At 39.3% G+C, this 22,227-nt stretch overlaps 1 protein-coding gene across 4 annotated transcripts; it reads right to left on the bottom strand.

Moving 5' to 3' along the window:
- Window positions 1-9: 9 nt before the first annotated feature.
- Window positions 10-21,216, bottom strand: tsg101a (tumor susceptibility 101a). 4 transcript variants are annotated; one of them, XM_061677640.1, is made up of 11 exons: window positions 21,070-21,216; window positions 20,850-20,910; window positions 20,283-20,370; window positions 19,790-19,855; window positions 17,815-17,978; window positions 15,611-15,737; window positions 15,410-15,467; window positions 15,152-15,246; window positions 3,469-3,671; window positions 2,069-2,308; window positions 10-1,976 (listed from the first exon to the last, which is right to left on the bottom strand). In XM_061677640.1, the coding sequence occupies exons 2-11, from the start codon at window positions 20,889-20,891 to the stop codon at window positions 1,887-1,889; spliced, it is 1,173 nt and encodes a 390-aa protein (XP_061533624.1). In that variant the 5' UTR covers window positions 20,892-20,910; window positions 21,070-21,216; the 3' UTR covers window positions 10-1,886. The 4 variants fall into 4 exon arrangements, with proteins under 4 accessions (XP_061533624.1, XP_061533623.1, XP_061533627.1 ...); XM_061677639.1 differs by having other exon boundaries at window positions 20,850-21,216; XM_061677643.1 differs by having other exon boundaries at window positions 2,069-2,170; window positions 20,850-21,216.
- Window positions 21,217-22,227: the final 1,011 nt, after the last annotated feature.

Below are 22,227 nucleotides of genomic sequence, written 5' to 3'. Positions count from 1 at the left end.
TTGAAGGCCTTTGCATTCTTGAAATTGCTTTGCTTTTTCATCATTATTATTCATCCAGGCATTACAAAGGCATTTCCATACTCAAAAACAAATATTTTGCAGGCATATTTGTCCTGGCAAAATGGTGGAGGGCATATAGTGTCAAACTCAAGGCCCGGGGCCAGATCTGGCCTGCTACATCATGTAATGTGGCCCATGAAAGCAAATCATCTGCGTCGACTTCCTGCTAAAATACCAAAATTATAAATTCTCTTAACATTTACCAGTAATAACGTTGGAAAATTGGAAGCCTGTTTTGTTACCAGTCCCACTTCTAAAATAAATTGAATAATAGTCAAAGAGTTTTGATTAGCTTCTGTTTTCAAAACTAGTTATCCATCAATCTGATGTGTATTTGTAATAATATGGGGTTATTATACATATTCACTACTGCCACAACTAACAATTATTTTATCAGTTAATCTGTTGTTGTTTTTTTTGATAAATCAATGAATGAGATGAAAAATTTATTTCTATCCCTTCATTAAAAAACAGGACATAATTTCAAATTGACAGTGCCAAAAATGCATAAACATAAATTGAATATGTTTCGAGTTACTGGTTTGGTGCAAAACATCAGTCAGAAAATAGGCAAAGATGTTGATCAGTGTTTTCAAAAGTAAAAGCAGATGTTTGCAAATACTTACGATGAAACACAAAAGATAATCAAGTCTGCTTTCATGGAGGACTACAGCAATCTGTTTGAGAGGCTGACATTTTGATGATTTGGACAATTTTAAGCTAAACAAGGCCTCAACGATTAATCGATTATCAAAATAGTTGATTATTGTGATAACCTATTATTTCTCGAATAACTGATTTAATTGTTGAAGCTCTAATTCACAGTCACTACGGCCCTCTGAGGAAAACCATATGATGTGCCCTGCGACAGAAATGAGTTTGACACTCCTGGTGTAAGGTTTTGTTTGCATGTCCCCAAAACATTGGCTTAGTACAACAATTGTTGACATTTATCCCAAATAAAAATTTGAGTTAAGCCATGAAATCAATTTTTTTTATTATTTGAACAGATTTACATAACTCTACAGATACAAAAGATGAGCCAGGGTTTAATTGGAAACCAAAAATATCAGCAGATATATGATACATTTCAAAGTGCATTTAGTAGAAGGCTAAATTATATGGTGTTGTCATAACTTAACATTTGATTAGTATCTTTTGTACCCTATAACACTCAAAAACTTTTACAAGAAAGGTTTATACAAAGAACGAACTTCTCACCAGAAATCACAAAGTAGACAGCAAAAATGAAAATACCTTGGTAAAAATGTCATCAAGAGAGACTGCACAGGGTAGAAGAGCTACTGTACATGATTTGTTAATGCAGCCAAACAGTCAAACTGGAGGGCTAACCTGAGCAGCTGACATGTACAATGAAAGTGGGCAGAGTCCAAACATGACAATGAAAAACAACAGTTTCATGGATTAAAATATAGACATAATTAAAAAATAATAATATTTCTTAAAGTGGTTCAGGCTGCATGCAGCACTAAATCAAGGGTCTTCTTAAGGTTAACCGCTTTGGGTATTTATAGCAGAGCTTAACCTTTTCATGATGTAGGGTGTCTCTTAACCACGAGCTCACGACATTTTGTGCTTACTCAACAAACAAGGCAGCCTGGCTAATAGATAGCCACAGCACACATAATGGTGACGTGTGCGCATGTGTTCGGAAAATCTCTGAAGCATTTGGTTTGATGCAGGTCACAAGGGCAAATCTAGGAGCGGCTAAACAGCCGCACTGCCCATTAAAGATGGGATACAACACAGGGAGAAGAAAGAGAACCAGAGGGCTTGAAGATATGTCTGCTTTCTGTTAGTGACGCTCAGTAGAGGTCGCTGAGGCCGGCGGTCTTACGGGCTTTCTGCATGAGGGCACGGAGCTGAAACTGCTTTCTGGACAGAAGGCGTACGTGCTGCAACAAAAGAGGAAATTAATCAACACCGATAAGAAAATGCCTAACATTGTGGAGTGCGAGTCAGTATTTCTTAGTGTTGAAATGGCCACCTTGAGAAAAACCTCCAGATCTATGACCCCCCTGCGGAGGGCCTCTCCCAGGTAGAAGATGGTGTCCTCAATGGCATTTTCCTCAGCGTACAGATTCAGGATCTGTTTGTACAAGGGAGCCGTCGGCACAATGATATCGTCAATGTCATTGTTCTCCGACTGGTTCTCCATCTTCTCCAGGGCCTCGCTCAGCTCCTCGTCATTGCGCTTCAGCAACTCGATCTTCCTGTCCACATCGCCCTGCCCCAACAATATTTGGCTGTCAAGTCAAAACCATGGGCAAGGATAGGACACAATAACAGTACAGTGAACCCCCGGTCATCACGGCAGATCGATTCCAGACCCACCCGCAAAAGGTGAAAATCTGCCCGAGATAGGAGACCTTTTCATCATATCACATCACACATACTTCCAGTCATCCAGTGGCTAAAGGTTGAGCGTTGTCCGATGGCACCACTAGGAAACGAATCCTTACACTGTCATTTGACCAAGGCAGAGCTACTATGAAAAGAGGATAAATGGCTTGAATGATGATTTCAGCCTTCTTCTCTACCGCCATAATTTGAGAAAAAGAATGTTATGCTATATGAGGACATGCAGTACAAATTAAAATGGTCATTAAAGGACTGGCTAATTGATGGACTTTTCCGTTGCTCTGATTAACTGCTCTTTTAACAGAGAACTCGATAGTCCACTGTGGAGCTGACGTTAGCCATTATGTTTTGCTAAATAGTATCGCGCCGATAGCCTTATTTCAAGGCATCGGGTACTCGTGAACGCTGCTGACAGCAGACACGACATTTGAGGCAAAACCCCCCCTCAAAAAATAATAAAAAAATCTGAAATCCAGTAAGTCCTATTCACCTGTAGTTGCCGCTTCACTGCCGCAGTTTGACATCGGTGAATCATCATGTGAGTCAGAACAAAAGAAATGTCTTTGTTCACAATTATCTGTCATTGTGTTAATTGAAATTTTATGCGTCAAATGCATTAGTGGTATGTGTGCTCGGTATCCTTATCGGTGAGTACTTACTGGTAACCATCTGACAAAAAGTGGTATCGAAAATCCAAAATTTTATACCTGTGAGAAAATGTCTTTCCCCAACTCGATGGGGGTTTGCTTCCCATCCTGTCCCTTTAGAAGACGCTGAAAAAACAGCTGAAAGTGCATCGGCGACTGTGGGTCTCCTTCACGACATCCAGGGGCATGACAGTAAGTATACCGTCAAAACAAAACATAATAATCGCTATAGGCAACAGATATATGCAATGTTGCAGGGATCTCCGCAACAGACAAATACATTAAACCAAAAATAATCTGTATAATATAGCGGGAGCGTGAACAATGAGCCGCGACAAAGGAGGGGAACACTATATTAATAAAAACAAAAAAACATTACCACTTCCTGGTCCAATCTTGAGATCATGTCCTCAAGTTTCTGATGGCCCTTCTTGAGGTCTTCTTCTGTGCGCTTGAGGGCATCCAACTCAGCCTGAGCCCTGTCCATTTCTTCCTTCATCCTCCAGCGAAGCTTGTCACTAACAGCTGAGATCAGCGACGCACGGATCGTGTCCTCGCCAATGGTGCCATCTCTATTGGAGCCTAGACAAGGTGACACTTGTTTTGAGTCCGTCACTGTTAATCCATGCGTGTTCCTGCACCTCCCTTTTTTTGATTTGGAGTTCCATTTTCAGCAAACATTTGCCTTAAAAGTCAACACAGTGCGTGATACCAGTGCACCTCACTAGACATTTCAAATTTTTAACTCCGATAATATTTAGCATTTTTATTGGGCTTTATTTTTAACATTTATTTCAGAATGAATGACAGTCGTAAAAGAACATTAAGAAAAGAGAACAGGAACACATCAGAAGCAACTGAGACATGTGGAGTCCAAGTAGCTTTGTCCAACAAAAATGAATGCAAAACGAATATAAACATTTGCCTTAACCATTAATTCATTCATTTTCCTTCTGGCTTATCCTCACTAGGGTTGCGGCCCTGCTGGAGGCGATCCCAGCTGACTTCGGGCGAGAGTCGGGGTACACCCTGAACTGGTCGCCAGCCAATCGCAGGGCACAGAGGAAAAAAAACAACCATTTGCACTGGCATTCACACCTACAGGCAGATTAAAGTCTTCAATTAACCTACCATGCATGTATTTGGGATGTGGGAGGAAACCGAAGTAACCAGAGAAAACCCACGCATGAACGGGGAGAACAGGCAAACTCCACACAGCAATTACAGCCGAAAGTCGATACAGAAAATGGATCGATGGATGACATTCCAACACATGAATAATCTTTAATCATTCCATTGTAGCTCAGACTTTATGATTAGGGTCATTGTATTCCTGGAAGATGAATCTCCTTCCCAGTCTCAAGTTTTTTGAACCCTCCAACAGGTTTTCTTCCAGGATTGCCCTGTATTTAGCTCCATTCATCTTCCTATCAACTCTGATCAGCTTCACTGTCCCTGCTCAGCAAATCTGTGGGATCGTGTGCTCAGGGTGATGAGCGGTTAGTTTTCTGCAACACACAGCACTTTGCATTTAGGCCAAAAAAATTAAACTTTGGTTTCATTTGACCAAAGCACCTTCTTTCGCATTTGCGGTGTCCCTTACATGGCTTGTGGAAAACTGCAAAAGGGACTTCTTATGCTTTTCTTTCAACAATGGCTTTCTTCTTGCCACTCTTCCATAATGGCCAAATTTGTAGAGTGCGCAATGTACATATAGTTGTCCTGTGGACAGATTCTCCCATCTGAGCTGTGGATTTCTGCAGCTCCTCCGGAGTGACCATTTGGCTGCTTCTCTTGCTCACTCTGTCAATTTGTGTGTACAGCCATGTCTTGGTAGGTTTGCAGTTGTGCCATATTTTTTCAATTTTTGGATGATGGACAGAACATTGCTCCTTGAGATGTTCAAAGATTGGGATACTTTTTTTAATAACCTAACTGGGTTTTAAACTTCTCCAGAAATGTATTTGTGACTTGTCTGGTGAGGTCCTTTGTCTTCACAATGTTGCTGTGCACTCGTGCTCCCTAACAAACCACTGAGGCCTTCAAAAAACAGCTGTACGGATAGTAAATTACACACAGGTGGACTTAGGGGACTTCTGAAGGCAGTTGACTGCACTGGATACTATTTAGGGCTATCAAAATAAAGGGGGATGAATACAAATGCACACCACACTTTTCAGATTTATACTTGCTTAAAATGTTGACCAATAAATCACAACATAACAATATGGGATTCAGGGGTAGTTTTGAATTGGGTAAGGAGCTATTTGGAGAGAAGACAGTTTGTGATGATGGATATAAGTCGGAATGTTGGGACATCGTGTGTGGTGTCCTACAGGGGACAGAACTGAGACCAATTTTATTTAACATAATAATAATAATGCATTACACTAATACAAAGCATTTCGGGGCACTCAAAGACACTTTACAATTTCATGCTTTATTCATTCACTCCTCAGTCACACCCTGGTGGTTGTAAGCTACTTGTGTAGCCACAGCTGCCCGAGGACAGTCTGACGGAAGCGTGGCTACCATTCTGCACCTACAGCCCCTCTGACCACCACCAACCACATTGATTAGTTTTACACTGATACATTTGCAATGTATCAAAATCTTTGAAATATATCCTTTTTGCAGATGAAACAAACATTCTGATTTCCGGGAATAATTCACAGCCGCTTCTGTCCACATTGACCGTGGAGATTACTACATTTTTAAAAAATGGTTTGATGGGAATATGTTAGCGTTAAACCAAAATCATGACATTTGGAAACTGTAAAAAATCTGAACAGATGAAGATAGAGGGTGTAAATTTTGAGTATATGAAAAAAAATTCTAGGGGTAATTATTGATGATCGAATTAACTGGAAACCTCAAACTACATACAAACCAAACAATCTAGAAGCATTTCAGTCTCATCCAAACCCGATTACTTCCTGAATAATAAACCACTTCATATTCTATACAACTCATTAATATTACCATATTTGAATTTCGGTTTGGAGATCTAGGGAAACATAAAAAAAGGCTTTACAACCGTTGGGCATTCTTAAAAAACAAGACATCAGAATAATACATATTTAAACTTTATGAGCACACTAATAAATTATTCCTACAGTCCAAAAGTATAAAATTTATTGATCTGATTGAATTCAAATCTGCCCAAACAATCTACAAAGCTAGAAATAATAGGATATCATAAAATATACAAGCAATGTTTACTGAAAGGGAGGGGGATTATAATTTAAGGGGGCATCTAAATGTTAATCTCCGCAACACATGCACATCCAAAAAGAGCTTTTGTATCGGTATTTATGGAGTTAAACTGTGGAATAAGTGTAGAAGCACAGAACAGCCAACATAACAGTTAAAAAAAAAATCATCGTCATCTTCACAAAGTATACAAATCTAGAACACCCGCCGTAATATGAACATATGCGCATCGACCATCTATATCTATTTATAAAATATATTGTGCATTGAATTTGCATATATATATATATATATATATATGAACATAAGGATAAGGGGTAGGACTTGATAAGTTTATACTTCCTCTTACCCCCTTTCAAGTATGTGAAATTTTGTCTGCTCCGACCTTTGTTTTTTGTTTGTTTGTTCCATTTTTTAAATTTTATTTTCATTTTTTGTTGTTTGAAATAAATAGAATCAATCAAATGTTGAAAACCATGTAATTTTCATTCCACTTCACAATTACGTGCTTTGTCTTGGTCTATCACATAAGAGCTCAACAAAATACATTCAAGTTTATGATTGTAAGGTCACAAAATGCGACACGGTTTAAGGGGTATTATGGACTTTATCAAGGCACTGTACATGTCTTCAGATTCAACCCTACAGCATGTACAGTTCAGTCTTGAATCAGCATAACAAATGACAGTTATTTTTTCACCTCCACTACTAAATATAGGAAACCACCAAAAGATGGCAGAGAGTTCACTGGCGTTTCACTACTGCTACCAAACAGCTGATCATAGGTCAGTCTTTGTGGAGAGTTACTGTTACAGCCCCAAATATAGCACATAACTAGAGAGGACTCTCTTCCTTAGTCTCTAGGCCCATACTGTACATCCTGTTGGCCTTTAATGCTCCCAACTTTAGTTACATCAGATGACCTTTTGCTGTCAGTTCAGCATGCCACCAAAGTCAGCTCAGGGTGAGAGGGTTTCAGTAAAAAGGTCATATGGCTGAATTTGCAGTTAACCTCACAGAAAGCTTGAGAAGCTCCATTTCATCTGATTGCCTTCACTATAAACATTTAGATGCTGTACTGCAATATATCAGAGTATGATTGAGTTTTTTTTTTTTTACTGTACAGTGAAACATCGTCCACTCAGTTGCTATTCACAAATGTATATTTGCGATTTTTTTTCTGTGAACCCTTGTCTCAGCTATTCACGGGAAAATTCACCAAGTCGCGTTTTGTGTGCTCTTTCTATAAGGCTCTGAGATACCCCAAGATAAGGCTAAAAGCTAACAGAAAAGTATTAATTGGTTTCAAATAAGTGTAATAAAGTGATACATCTCGGCTGAGAGACTAGCATCTTTGTATGTCGGGTAGAAGCCAAGTTTAACCTGGGTTGTTAGTGGAAGTTTTGGGAAGTCTTCACCTCACGTACAAACCCCAATTCCAATGAAGTTGGAACGTTGTATACAACGTAAACAAAAACATACAACCTTTGCAACCTATATTCAATTTAATACACCACAAATGGGATATTTAAAGTTGAAACTGATAAACTATTGTTTTTTGCAAATATTCACTCATTTTGAATTTGATGCCTGCAACATGTTCTAAATAAGCTGGGAGAGGGGCATGTTTACCACTGTGTTACATCACATTTCCTCCCACCAACCGTCAACAAGCATTTGGAAACTGAAGACACTAATTGTCAGAGCTTTGCAGGTGGAATTCTTTCCCATTATTCCTTGATGTACAACCTCAGTTGCTCAACAGTCCGTGGTCTCAGTTATCGTATTTTTCGCTTCATAATGCGCCTCACATTTTCAATGGGAGACAGGTCTGGACTGCTAGCTAGTCAGTCTAGTATTTGCATTATTTTACTACAAAGTCAGTTTGTTGTAAGATGTGCAGAATGTGGTTTTGCATTTTCTTGCATAAATAAGCAGGGACGTCCTTGAAAAAGACGTTGCTTGGATGGCAGCATATGTTGCTTCAAAACCTGTATTTACCTTTCAGCATTAATGGTGCCTTCAGATGTGCAAGTTACCCATGCCAAGGGCAATAACACACCTCCATACCATCACATATGATGGCTTTTGAACTTTGCGCTGATAATATCAATGTTGTTTATCCTCCGTGCAGAGGACATGAAAACCATGGTTTCCAAAAACAACTGTAATGTGGACTCAGCAGACCACAGCAAACATTTTCACTTTGCGTCAGTCCCTTCCAGATGAGCTCTGGTCCAGTCATTTCTGGGTGGTGGCGTTATAGTGCTTTCACTTTGCAATTGTACATTTAGAAATGTTCTTAGACTGTTGGACTATTTGCTCACGCAGTTAAAGTAGCGACCCTTGCCCCATCCTTGCAGTGAACAACTGAGCCTCATCTGGGATGCTCTTTTTATACCCAATCATGACACTCACCTATTTCCAATTCAACTGTGGAACGTGCCAAAGGTGTGCTTTTTTTTAGCATTACTGAACTTTCCCAGGATTTTGTCACCTTTGTGTTGCAGGCATCTAATTCAAAAGGAGAGAATAGTTGCGGAAAAAACAAAACAAAAAAAAAAAAAAAACAAAAATGCATTCATCAGTAAGAAACATTAAATATGTCGTGAATGTAATATAGGTTGAAAACGATTTGCAAATCATATTCTGTTTTTATTTACATCTTACACAATGTCCCAACTTAATTGGAATTGGGGTTTATACATACAACTTCCATTGTCTTTATTTTTTTTTAAATCATTTGCATCTGTTTATTTTTAAGAATCATGTAAGTTGAGTTTGAAATAAGTGTTTTTTGATAGTTTGTGGTACATTAAGGTTTAAAAAAATGAACACATGCAATTCTAAACAATTACTCGTCTTTTCGCTATTCACAGCAGAAATCGGTCCCTATCCCCTGTAATTTGTGGGGACTTAACTGCATAGTTACATGGACACAAATTCAAAAATCTATAGCTGTGTCAAAAAGCTTGAGTAATGTAAATGGTTGATGGCAGAGTCATGCAGCTGGATTACATTGTGTTCATTCTGAAGAGACCATACAAAAGGTCCTCAGTTTATGTTCCTAGGGGACCTCCGAATACACTAAAACTAAGTCAGAATTAAAGCAGATATTTACAATTAAAAGTTTACATAAACTATATAAAAAACACATCCTTGGGTTTGGAAAGATAATACGACTGGATTGCCAGAGTTGCCAACCTATAAAAAAAATCTTCACAAATCCCTGGGTTACCGTATTTTCACGACGATAAGGCGCACTTAAAATTCATAAATTTTCTCCAAAATGGACGGGGGCGCCTTATAATGCGGCGCGCCTTATGTGTGCACAGAGTTCCAAAATCTATAAAATGTTGTGTGATGAGCGCTACGCTTGACTGACTGGGAGCATTTCCTGCCGGCACGCTGCTTATATAGAGGAAGGCGGACGTGACTGAGGACAGCATGCGGACGTAAAGGGGGAAGGGTGCGCGTGAAGGACGACCTTAAAAGGCACACCCCCAGTAGGTATATATCGCCGGTCAAGCCAGCCTCCACTCGTAAAGTAACAATCAAGCCAGCCGCCCCTAATTTTGTTCATACTAGGCATTACGGTAATAAGTCACGAACTCACGGCGAAAGCCACCTTCAAAATAAATGCTTCCCAATAATACGGCCGTCAATGCGCTTCGGTTAAAGAATGCAACCAGCAAGGTTAATTTGAATCTTGAGATGCAATAAAAAATGTAGTTTATTAGTTTTCGGAGACTTTTATTTTGAAATACAATATCAGATCTTCATGAAACCTCTTTTAGTGGAGTCCTTGGTGGTCTGTCACACAAATCTGGACTTGTTTTCTGTCTGCATGTCGAAATGTCCTTGAGGCAAGATGCTGAACCCTAATTTGCTCCTAGTGGGCCTGGCAGCGCCTCGCATGGCATCAGTCGCCCATTGGTTTATGAATGTGTGTGTGTGTGTGTGTGTGAATGTGAGGCTTTGTAACAGGGCGTTAACTTGAAATATTTCCACCTGAGTGATACTCGTTGAGAACATAAACATAATGGTTACAAGACGTGAGACGAACGCACTGATAAAGAAATGAGTGACAGCATCAGGAAAATCTGGACCGTAGGATACATTTAAATTTTATTGACAACAAAATTTCAGAAGAAAAAATAACGAAGGTGCCAGTGCATCTAATGGAACCATGACTAACTTGCTGCTCAAGCAATGACTGTGCATCGCAGAAACTTTCTCAGAGAATGTTCTCCAAAACAGGGGTGAAGAAACCGGATCAGCTCCTCAAAGCTTGAGGCACTTGGTGTTTTTTAACAAGAGGCAAGTTATCAGGATGCTGATTTGTTTTATTATTTTGGTTGTACATCATTTAATTTATATATTCTTCTGTTTTGTAGTGATTCTTTTTTCACTTAAAATTTGTTTAGTAGAAAAAAGTTAAAAGCCTAAAATAGTTACAATTTTTATTGTAAATACATTTGTTTTTGTATTTTATAGATATTTTTTGGAGCACTATGTAAGAGCAGGGATCTCCAACATGGTGCCTGCAAGCACCAAGTAGCCCCCAAGGACCACACGAATAACCCGCAGGTCTGGTCTAAAAATAACTCACGACTGATGGGACATACCGGGATTTAATAAGTGTTAATATTTCAGCAATTTTCCATCCATTTTACGAACCGTTTATCCTCATTAGCATTGCAGGTGTGCTGGCGCCTATCTCAGCTGACTTACACCCTAAACTGGTCACCAGCCAATCGCAGGTCACAAATAGACAACCTTTCACACTCACATTCACACATACGGACAATTTAGAGTCTTCAATTAACCTACCATACCCCCTTACGATTGCGTGAGCCTGGCCTGCTAATTAGCACAATCCTGCTATTAGCAACGAGATGCCTCCCTTTTCCACTTGAGACTATCACAAACTGCTCAGGAAGATGGTGGTCCTGGAAACGAAAATCCACCATCTTGAATCATATGTGGATGTAAATGGACAGTCAGGGAATGAAAAGATTCTACCAATGTCTCAAAATGGTGAGCAGAAACATGCTAACAGACAGCCACCTAGCTCAACAAAGAGGACGGATGTGGACTGTAGAAACTGTAATGGATCATCCAGCAGTTCTTCCTGGAATTTAATGGGAGCAAAGGCCAAAGACACGGGACAAAATCTAAAACGAAGGACACAACACCAGCAGATAACCGAGGAATCTGGCTGGCCTGCTTTTCCATGTACGCCTCATCATCCTTTTCCATGTAAGCCTATCTCCTGCATCCTCCTCTCGAACACCAACTGCCATCATGTCTTCCCTCACGACATCCATCAACCTTCTCTGTGGTCTTCCTCTAGCTCTCTTTCCTGGCAGCTCCATCCTCATCATCCTTCTACCAATATACTCACTAATTCTCCTCTGGATGTGTCCAAACCATTTAAGTCTGCTCTCTCTAACTGTGTCTCCAAAACATCGAACCTTGGCTGTCCCTCTGATGAGCTCATTTCTAATTTTATCCAACCTGGTCACTCCAAGAGCGAACCTCAACATCTTCATTCCCGCCACCTCCAGCTCTGCTTCCTGTTGTCTCTTCAGTGCCACTGTCTCTAATCCGTACATCATGGCTGGCCTCACCACTGTTTTATAAACTTTGCCCTTCATCTTAGCAGAAACTCTTCTGTCACATAACACACCTGACACCTTCCTCCACCCATTCCAAACTGCTTAGACCCGTGTCTTCACTTCCTTACCACACTCCCCAATTTATAGACCTCCAAGATACAATAGAAAATTTATGGAGGATTTTTCAGAACTGCTGTCAGTTATATGTACTGACTACAACTATTTTTTCATAATGGGAGACTAACATTCATGTTGACAATGGGAAAAAAAAATGAAAAAATCTAAAGAACTCTACTATACTGGACACATTTTACCTCTCTCAACATAAGAGTCCAACCCACACTCGACATCACATCTTAGACCTGGGCATCTCTAAGGATGATGAAATTCTATCAGTTGACATTGCAAGCATGGCTTTTTCTGACCATTTTTGTTTATTCTTTGAATTACAGATTCTCCCAAAAGTTCAGACAACCTCTATGTCTATTAAGAAAAGGTACATAAATGAAAGTACCGCCACTAAGTTTAGGGAGACCATAGCTGTGCCAGAAACTGAATGCTGAGACAGTTGATGATCTTTTGGATAATTTTACTTGGAAAATCTCAAATGTCAGGAATGCTGTCGCTCCTATTAAAACAAAGACAATCTTGAGGCCTCTGAGAACACCGGGGAGGAGCACAATGATGGTAAAGACCTCTCAATCAAAATGTAGGAAAGCAGATTGTAAGTGGAGAAAAACTAAACTCCAAATTGACAATGACCTCTACCGGCAAAGCCTTTGTAATTTCAACCAAGAGTTAGTCAGGGCTAGACAGCAAAATTTTTCAGCACAAATCATCAAAATGATAAAAAATATAAAGCTGGACGCTTCCATGTTAGCAAGCTATAACCAATCTCAAGTCTCCCTTTCATCGCCAAGATTGTTGAGAAAAATATTTTTAAACAACTCAGCAATATCTTGAATTTAAATGGACTTTTTGACAAATTACAAATCAGGTTTCCGAACTCATCACAGTACAGAATCTGCTCTTATTAAAGTGCTAAATGATATAAGGTTGAATACTGAAAGGTGTCAATTCTGGTCTTGTTGGATCTCAGTGGGGCTGAACAGTTTGGAAACGTGGGGAGGGCTAAATGGAACAGTCCTTAAATGGTTCTGGTCCTACCTGGAGGAAATTAGTTATTTTGTAACCATTGGAAGTGTTCAATCTCATCAAAACGCAATGACCTATGGGGTCCCTCAAGGGTCAGTTCTTGGACCCCTCCTCTTCAGCCTGTATAAGCTACCCTTAGTCGAAATTAAAGTTATGAAGAATTTGACCCATCATAGCTATGCAGATGACACACAGTTATATCTAGCAGTGTCTCCAGATGACTACAGTTCAATTGAGGTGTTGTGTCACCGTCTAAAACAGATATCTGGATAAGCCAAAATTTTCTTTAATTAAACCTCAACAAAATTGGGAATTGTTTTTGGCAATCAAGAAAAGAGGATTGCTCTTAGTAAATATCTGGAGTCACTCTCTTTAAAAACCAAAGACCAAGTCCAAAACCTTGGTGTACTGATAGATTCCGACGTGACTTTCAACAGTCATATCAAATCAATTACTAAAACTGACCTCTACCATTTGAAGAACATATCCAGAGTGAAGGCTTGCATGTGCCAAGCAGACCAGGAGAAGCTCATCCATGCTTTTATCTCAAGTAGACTTGACTATTGTAATGGTCGTCTGACTGAATTCCCCCAAAAGAACATTAAACAGCTGCAGCTCATTCAGAATACTGCAGCTCAGGTTCTGACCAGAACAAAGAAGTCAGAGCATATTACTGCAATTCTAAAGTCTTTACAATGGTTCCCAGTCAGTTTTAGAATAGATATTAAAGTTCTGCTTCTGGTCTATAAATCACTAAATGGTTTAGGTCCTGAATACATGAAAGAAATGCTAATGGAATATAAACCCAGTAGGGCTCTGAGATCAACAGACTCAGGTAAAATAGCGGCGCACAGAATCCAAAGCAAATATGGTGAAGCAGCATTTAGCTATTATGCTGCACACAAATGGAATAAGTTGCCAACAGAAGTGACGTCAGCCCCAAGTGTGAATGGTTTTAAGTCCAGGTTAAACACTCTTCTTTATTCTCATGCTTTTTAGAGCATTTCCACTTTTAAATGAAATTTCTTGCACTGTACGCTGTTTTAATTATACTCATTTCTTCCCCTTAGTTTTAAATGTTTATACGCTGTTTTTTTTCTTCTTTTTTTTTTTTATAATGCTTTTAATCATGTAAAGCACACTGAGTTACCTTGTGTATGAAATGCTATGAAATGCATGCTTTTGGAATATGGGAGGAAATCAGAGTACCCGGAGAAAACCCACACAAGGCAAGGGGAGAACATACAAACTCCACACAGGCGAGGACGTGTTTGAAGAACTGTGAGGCAGATGTGCTAACAAGTCATCCACCGTGTCGCCCGTGCTCATTTACTTAATGTGCTTATTTATTTATTTAAACTTGACATGTAACATGTTTATTCATGTCCCAAATATTCTATATTTGGTGTAAATATAAAATACATATAAAATCAAGATTTTATTTTCCACATTTTTCAAATAGATTTTAGAGCTGTAATTTAAATAGTGATATTTTTGCTCAAGGTTATCGTATTCTGAATTTAATACCGTCCAATGCCTAAATCAGACTATACTTTTACTGTTTGTTGCGGATTAGGATTACCACATTTACTTGCATTTGCTAAATGCCAGAATAATGAGGAGGATTCTTTGACAATTTTTCATTACTTTCTTCAGTGAAGTGTTTGCCCCATTCCTGATTTCTTATTTTTGTGCATGTTTGTCACACTTAATTTCCCATCATCAAACAAATTTAGATATTAGTCAAAGACAACACAAGTAAACACAAAATGCAGTTTTTAAATGAAGGGTTTTATTATTATTAAGGGAGGAAAAAATCCAAACCTACATGGCCCTGGGTAAAAAAGTGAGTACTCTTATTATTCTGGCATTTAGCAAATAGTCATTACGTCAATGGACGGCGTCTGTAACCTTAAAACATGCATTTTAGTAGACTCACTAACAGAGTACCCTCGGTACTTTCAAGCATTGCAACACCATTGTCACAGCAAAATATTGAGGCTGAGGTCAGTTTGTTGTATTTGACAATTATAATCGTGTGTCAAGATGGGAGATGTTAGACGTAACACATACCCACTGTGGACACGGGACTCTGAGTGGGGTAGTGTGTTGGACCAGAAGTAGCTGGGTAAGAGTTGCCGCCTGGATACTGGTAACCTGGATAGCCTCTGCAAAGGAAATACAACTAAAATTTAATAACTATATTCAGACATTTTGTACTTTTGGATGCAACATACAAGACTGAAGGTGTGAAGTAATAAAATTGCTTTGGTGGCAGAGCACATTTGTCAAACAAAACTAGCATAGTCACATGATTGTGAAACATCTTACCCTGCATTAGGACTTGGCCCATAAGGTGAAACTGCAGGCATGGCAGGTACGTAAGAAGCTGACGCAAGAGGAAGAGTACACACAATCACATCATCTACTTCTCCATGGTGGTCTGCTATGGGGAATGAGCTCCACCTGGTGTTAAACTGGGTGATTCCGAGACAAAAAAAAACAAAAAACAAAACAGTAACCACCACTTACCATTAGGAGGTCCAGCAGCTTGGAAAGCTTGGTAAGGGGCTTGTGTGGTAGGGCGAGAAAACACTGGCGGCTCCTCTCCGAAAACCACAATCATCACCTGAATGAGACCATAGAGTTCTGACTGAGGCTGGAAAACAAAGAAAAAGGTGAACGGTCCTTTCAGAAAAACAATCTCACATTTTGCAGAATTTAATAACAACAACAACCAACCCAATAGTAACATCAAGTAAATAAACAGGGTCTCTGCAGGTAGAATGAATCCAATGTAAGGCTTATTAAGACCACAAATTTAAGATTTAAACAGTGATTAAATGTCTTGATTTTAGACAATCAAAAATATTTTTTGGAGGCTCCTGAGGAGCTCCTGGCTGCATGACATTTATAACTCAAATTAAAACACACAAGTTTACTTCCTTAGTTGGACTATTTCAAATGACAAATGTCTATATTGTCCTGTGTGAAGGCAACACTGCTCATCTAAACCATCATTAAAAAGATGTTTCTATTACACGTATCCAGTTAATGTGTATCTACACAACCAATTACTCTATCTCAGTTCTTCGTGTGCATCAAACTACACCCAAAGACTGTACTGCCTACTTTGTGTAATTTTGCTTAATGGCGTAAGACTACCACTGGCAGGTCAAAGTTATAGAAATAGTTTCCGTATTAATACAGATTTGTGGAAACGTGTTATTCGGAACAATACTGTTTGTCTGGTGTTGTGCTAAACTGGACTACAAAATAAGATGGATTATCATTAGGCAATGTGTAATGCAATTCATCATGTATTTTGTCTACAGTTTTATTACAAATGTATCATTTTCAAATTAAATAAAATTACAAACCTTGGAGCGTATAGAAAAGGTGTTGAAAATGTTTTACTTTTCTCATTAAAAAAGGCATTTGGAATAATAGTTGTAACGCTAAGCAAAGCAAATTTATATTGCACATTTCATACACAAGGTAACTCAATGTGCTTTACATGATTAAAAGCATTTAAAAACAAAGAAAAAAACAGCTTATAAAGATTTAAAACAGAGAAAAAACGATATACAATTAAAAACAGCGTACAGTGCAAGAAATATTTAAAAGTGGAAATGCTCTAAAAAGCATGGGGGGAAAAAAGAAGAGCTTATAACCTGGACTGAAAAACATGGGACACTTGGGGCTGACTTATTCCATTTGTGTGCAGCATAATAGCTAAATGCTGCTTCACCATGTTTGCTTTGGACTCTGTGCTCCCTTTAGTGATTTATAAACCAGTAGCAGACTTTAAAATATATTCTAAAGCTGACTGGAAGCCAGTGTAAAGACTTTAGAATTGGAGTAATATGCTTTGACCTCTTTGTTCTGGTCAGAATCCGAGCAGCAGCATTCTAAATGAGCTGCAGCTGTTTAATGCTCTTTTTAGGGAGTCCAGTCAGAAGACCATTACAATAGTCAAGTCTACTGGAGATAAACGCATGGATGAGCTTCTCCTGGTCTGTTTGACACATGCAAGCCATCGCTCTGGATAGATTCTTCAGCTGGTAGAAGGCAGTTTTAATAATTGATTTGACTGTTGAAAGTCAGGTTGGAATCTATCGGAACAAGGGTTCGTACTTGGTCTTTGATTTTTAAAGAGAGTAACTCCAGGTATTTACCAACAGCAATCCTCTTTCCGTTATTGCCAAAAACAATTCTCAGTTTTGTTGTGGTTTAATTGAAGAAAATTTTGACTCATCCAGATATTTATCCGTTTTAGACACGGACTCAACACCTCAATTGAACTGTAGTCATCTGGAGGCACTGCTAGATATAACGGTCACCTGCGTAGCTATGATAGTCAAAATTAAAGTTCTGAAGAATTTCACACAAGGGTAGCATATACAGGCTGAACAGGAGGGGTCCAAGAACTGACCCCTGAGGGACCCCATAGGTCATTGTAGACAGTGTTGGATGCATTACATTTCGTAGAAATCAGGTACATATGTCAAGTGAGCGCCAAAGAGTTTGTTTTATTTCAATTGTAGGCATTTACGGCTATTGAAAACATTCATAAGTTGTTCAATATAGTGGGTAAGGAAAGTATTTAGACCGCCTTAAATTGTTCACTCTTTGTTATATTGGAGCTTTTTGCTAAAATCATTTAAGTTCATTTTTTTGAATGTACACACAGCACAACAAAAGTTTAGTGTGGCCTCTATTGTTAACAGACTTACATGCTTCCACTCATGTAGATAGGGTAGGTAGATTTTTCCATTGGCATCGATATGTTTACCAGTTTTGATCATCATGGTGTTGGTAGGTTTAACAAAACAAATTGGTGGGTTAAATGGGTACGTGTCCAGCAACCAAAGACACACTGGGATGTTGTAGACGTTGCCTAGGAGGAAACACACACATTACCAAGTGCAGGCATATCTACCATCTCCCTCAAATGATAATCATAAAGCCACTTTTCTCATTTATAACATGCAGTGCACCAGTATGAAGTTTACACATGTTTAAGTAGCAACGTGACAAGTGGTAGCCATCTTCGTGGAATTTTCTAAAAAAAGACATGGAATGAGCACTTCAGACACATCTGAAGTCCTCCATAACAATGCAGGGGGCGAAAAAATAATTGATTACTAACAAACATGAGCTGTTCTACGGTCCACACTGCTCTTCCCACAAATAAAGTTCCATTTGTGCTATTTAAATCAGGTTTTAAGGAAAGTTGACGTCGTTTAAGACCTCACGGTAATTTTGATGCGTCGACTTGGAGAATCCCTCAGAATTTTGGCTCCTACGAGCTTATTGGTCGATATTTTCAACTGAAACGAGTCAGCCAATGGGAGAAAGGGTTCCCCGATTAGTAGACGAAACGAGGTTCGAGCAGATATGTTGAGAAATAATGAAGCTATACTGTTTAACTGCAATTTGAAGGTGTTTTTTCACCAGATTTTCCAATCGGCAATATCACACAAAAACATTCCCCAAAAAGGCCATTTTTTTCCCCAAAACAACAACACTAAATTTCTCCGGAACCCATCACTGATATTCAAAATTCTTGGTGCGTTGGACACAGGTTGAAGTGGCCATTCCAACCAGACTCAGCATATTGACACAGTGTCAGTTTTAGGATATCTTGACATGTTGCTAGTTTAAGTGACTGGGAGCATGTGATACTCTTCAAATTACTTAACAGAATAATTAATCATACAACCCCAATTCCAATGAAGTTGCGACCGTGTTAAACAAATAAAAACAAAATACAATGATTTGCAAATCATGTTCAACCTACATTTAATTGAATATGCTACAAAGACAAGATATTTAATGTTCAAACTGCTAAACTATTGTTTTTAGCAAATAATCATTAACTTAGAATTTTTGGGCTGCAATTTATCAACAACACCCAGAGGTCATCTAAGATGGACTGATAAAAAGTGGAAAAGTGTTCTGTGGTCCGAAGAGTCCACATTTCAAATTGTGGACGTCGTGCGCTCCGGGCCAAAGAGGAAAAGAACCATCTGGACTGTTATGGACACAAAGATCAAAAACCAGCATCTGTGATGGTATGGGGCTGTGTTAGTGCCAATGGCATGGGTAACTTACACATCTGTGAAGGCACCATTAATGCTGAAAGGTACATACAGGTTTTGGAGAAACATATGCTGCCATCCGAGGAACGTCTTTTCATGGACGCCCCTGCTTATTTCAGCAAGACAATGCCAAACCACATTCTGCACGTGTTACAACAGCGTGGCTTCGTAGTAAAAGAGTGTGGGTACTAGACTGGTCTGTCTGCAGTCCAGACCTGTCTCCCATTGACAATGTGCGGCGCATTATGAAGCGTAAAATACGACAACGGAGAGCCCGGACTGTTGAACAGCTGAAGGTGTACATCAAGCAAGAATGGGAAAGAATTCCACCAACAAAGCTTCAACAATTAGTGTCTTCAGTTCCCAAACGTTTATTGGATATTGCAGCCATAAATTTCTAAGTCAATGATTATTTGCTAAAAACAAAGTTTATCAGTTTCAACATTAAATATATTTTCATTGTAGTGTAGTCAATTAAATATAGGTTGAACATCATTTGCAAATCATTGTATTCTGTTTTTATATATGTTTAACACAATGTCCCAACTTCATTGGAATTAGGGTTGTATTTTCAACACTGATGTTCAAAACCAAAAATAATATTTACCTCTGTAGCTTACAGGGACTGTTCCTGTTAAACTCATCAGGTCCCTTGTAGAGCCATCATTGAACACTGAAATGCAAGTAGAGCCAATGAGGAAAGATAAACTCATCAGACCAGTCACCCAAGAATGAAGCTGAACCACTAAAAGTGAACATCACTCAGGTCGTACAATTTATACTTTGGACTTTCACAGGGGTCAATTTCCTTTTACATTTGTATGACAATTCCAAAATTAATTCAGAAAGGAGGGCCCGGAGAAAACCCACGCAGGAATAGGGGAGACCATGCAAACTCCACACAGGCGGGACCGAGGATTGAACCCCAGTCCTCAGAACTGTGAGGCAGATGCTCTAACCAGTCGTCCACTGTGCCGCCCATCTGGAAACATTGTTCCGAAATTCAGACAACATAGGACTTCGGAGAGTGTCACGGAACAGATTGTGTTCAACCCAAGGGGTTCCACTGAAATTAAGAATTGATAAGAAAATTGGATTACCATAGCCATCCATTACGGGCTTCAAGTCTTTGTACTGAGAGATGACATTTGTGATTTCACGAACAGTCAGGTCCCTGTATTTGTATTGCTGGAATATGACAACACAGGAGAGCAGTGATGACATAGAATGTATTCTCGTATTTTAATAACAATAGAAACGCCTCGCCCATGGAAGAAAGGGTTGACACGTTACTAATTTTGGTATAATCTGTACTCCCTACAGCGTTTAATCTTTGCTTAACAAAAGATAGGCATGTTTTGCATGTAAAAGACGCTGGAAATGTAGCGTAGACATATAGGAGCCTTTCACCAACTGCACACTAGTTCCGTACACTTGTGACTTAGGGAGAACATGCCTAACAGGAACTAAGAACATTCTTTTAATGTGTTAAATGGTCATGTTAAATAATCTTAACACATAGGAAAATGTATACTTTTGTTAAACATGAAATTTACAATACTAGGAAATGATAAAACCACTGTACTGTTTTGTTACGTTTCGGTAATGTTAGCTAACAAGTTACGATATACTCAGCAAGCGCCTTTACATGTTATTTGCAGGTTTACCTTCAGCATTTTCTTTAGGGCGCCTTCGTTGACAACAGCCATTATTTCCAGGTTAGGGTATCTTTCAAGAGAAAATAAGTAAATATGAAACTAGCTGGCAGAACGCTAACACAAACTAAATCTCGCTAGCAAATCAGCTGCAAATGGTAGGCTAATGTTAGCAAAGCGTTGGGCCGGATTGAACGGAAAATTTTTTTGGGTTATTTGTAATAAAACGTACAGTTGAATAGTGTTAAAGTTAGTCTTGTTGTCTCAAATCGAAGCAGTACATTGACGACTAATGGTAACCTGACTGGTTGGAACAAACAACAAAACACTCAAAGCATCCTAGACTGTTTCTGTTTGGTTAATGGAACTCCCACGTACTTTCTAGGCAGAACACGCCCTGCTCCAATATTACTGGCTTCAGGACACGCACTGCTGCACTATGATTGGCTCTTGTATCCCTGTAGAACACGCCCTACTGCTTCCAAACGGGAAAAGATGTGGCGGCTTCAATGATTCCCATTAACCCTAACCCACCCCAATCCTAACCTGAACCACAATAAACCCAAACGCTAGCCAAACCTAACCATAACAAACTTCTTTGTTTTTACACGCACTGCTGCACTATGATTGGCTCTTGTATCCCTGTAGAACACGCCCTACTGCTTCCAAACAGGAAAAGATGTGGCGGCTTCAATGATTCCGATTAACCCTAACCCACCCCAATCCTAACCTGAACCCATCCTGAACCACAATAAGACCAAACGCTAGGCCCAAACCTAACCATAACAAACTTCTTTGTTTTTATTTCATACAAATGTGATGCATGTTTGGGATGGTCATCTCGTTACAGCTGCGTAGCCTGCCTTTCCTGCGACGCAGAAGCCAATCATGTTGCAGTGGGGCGTGTCATGCCTAGAAACTTTGTGGGAATCCTAATAACGCGTCTGAATTTCCGGTATTACACCTGACATTTTCCGTGTACCCTTTGACGTCATCCATCCATCCATTTACTTTACCGCTTCTCGTCACTGGGGTCGCGGGGTGCTGGAGCCTATCCCAGCTATCTTCGGGCAGGAGGTGGGGTACACCCTGAACCAGTCGCCAGCCAATCGCAGGTCACATAGAAACAAACAACCATTCGCACTCACATTCACACCTACGGGCAATTTAGAGTCTTCAATCAACCTACCACGCATGTTTTTTTTTTAAAATCAGTTTATTTGAAAGGGAACAATGCAATTTCATAAAACACATGAAATACACATGGTTAAAAAAACCAGAATTAGCCAGAAGGCTAGTTTTCATCTGTAGTCCCCTGGCCATGATGTAAAAAAGCAGTAAAATACAGCTACAAGACAATATAATACAGGATACATAAAGACTCACTATA

The sequence above is a fragment of the Phycodurus eques genome, chromosome 5 (assembly GCF_024500275.1).
Source record: "Phycodurus eques isolate BA_2022a chromosome 5, UOR_Pequ_1.1, whole genome shotgun sequence".
Classification (NCBI taxonomy): domain Eukaryota; kingdom Metazoa; phylum Chordata; class Actinopteri; order Syngnathiformes; family Syngnathidae; genus Phycodurus; species Phycodurus eques.
The sequence above is the reverse complement of the archived record's forward strand: the minus strand, read 5'-3'. Positions and strand labels throughout refer to the sequence as shown.

What these genes read in the sequence shown, in the direction of transcription:
- tsg101a (XM_061677639.1), bottom strand. Translation starts at nt 20,891, where the DNA reads ATGGCTGTTGTCAACGAAGGCGCCCTAAAGAAAATGCTGAAG. An exon ending in CCCTAAAGAAAATGCTGAAG is followed by an intron (nt 20,371 to 20,849) that starts GTAAACCTGCAA and finishes GTCATATTCCAG; the next exon opens with CAATACAAATACAGGGACCT. An exon ending in GCCCGTAATGGATGGCTATG is followed by an intron (nt 19,856 to 20,282) that starts GTAATCCAATTT and finishes CTTGCATTTCAG; the next exon opens with TGTTCAATGATGGCTCTACA.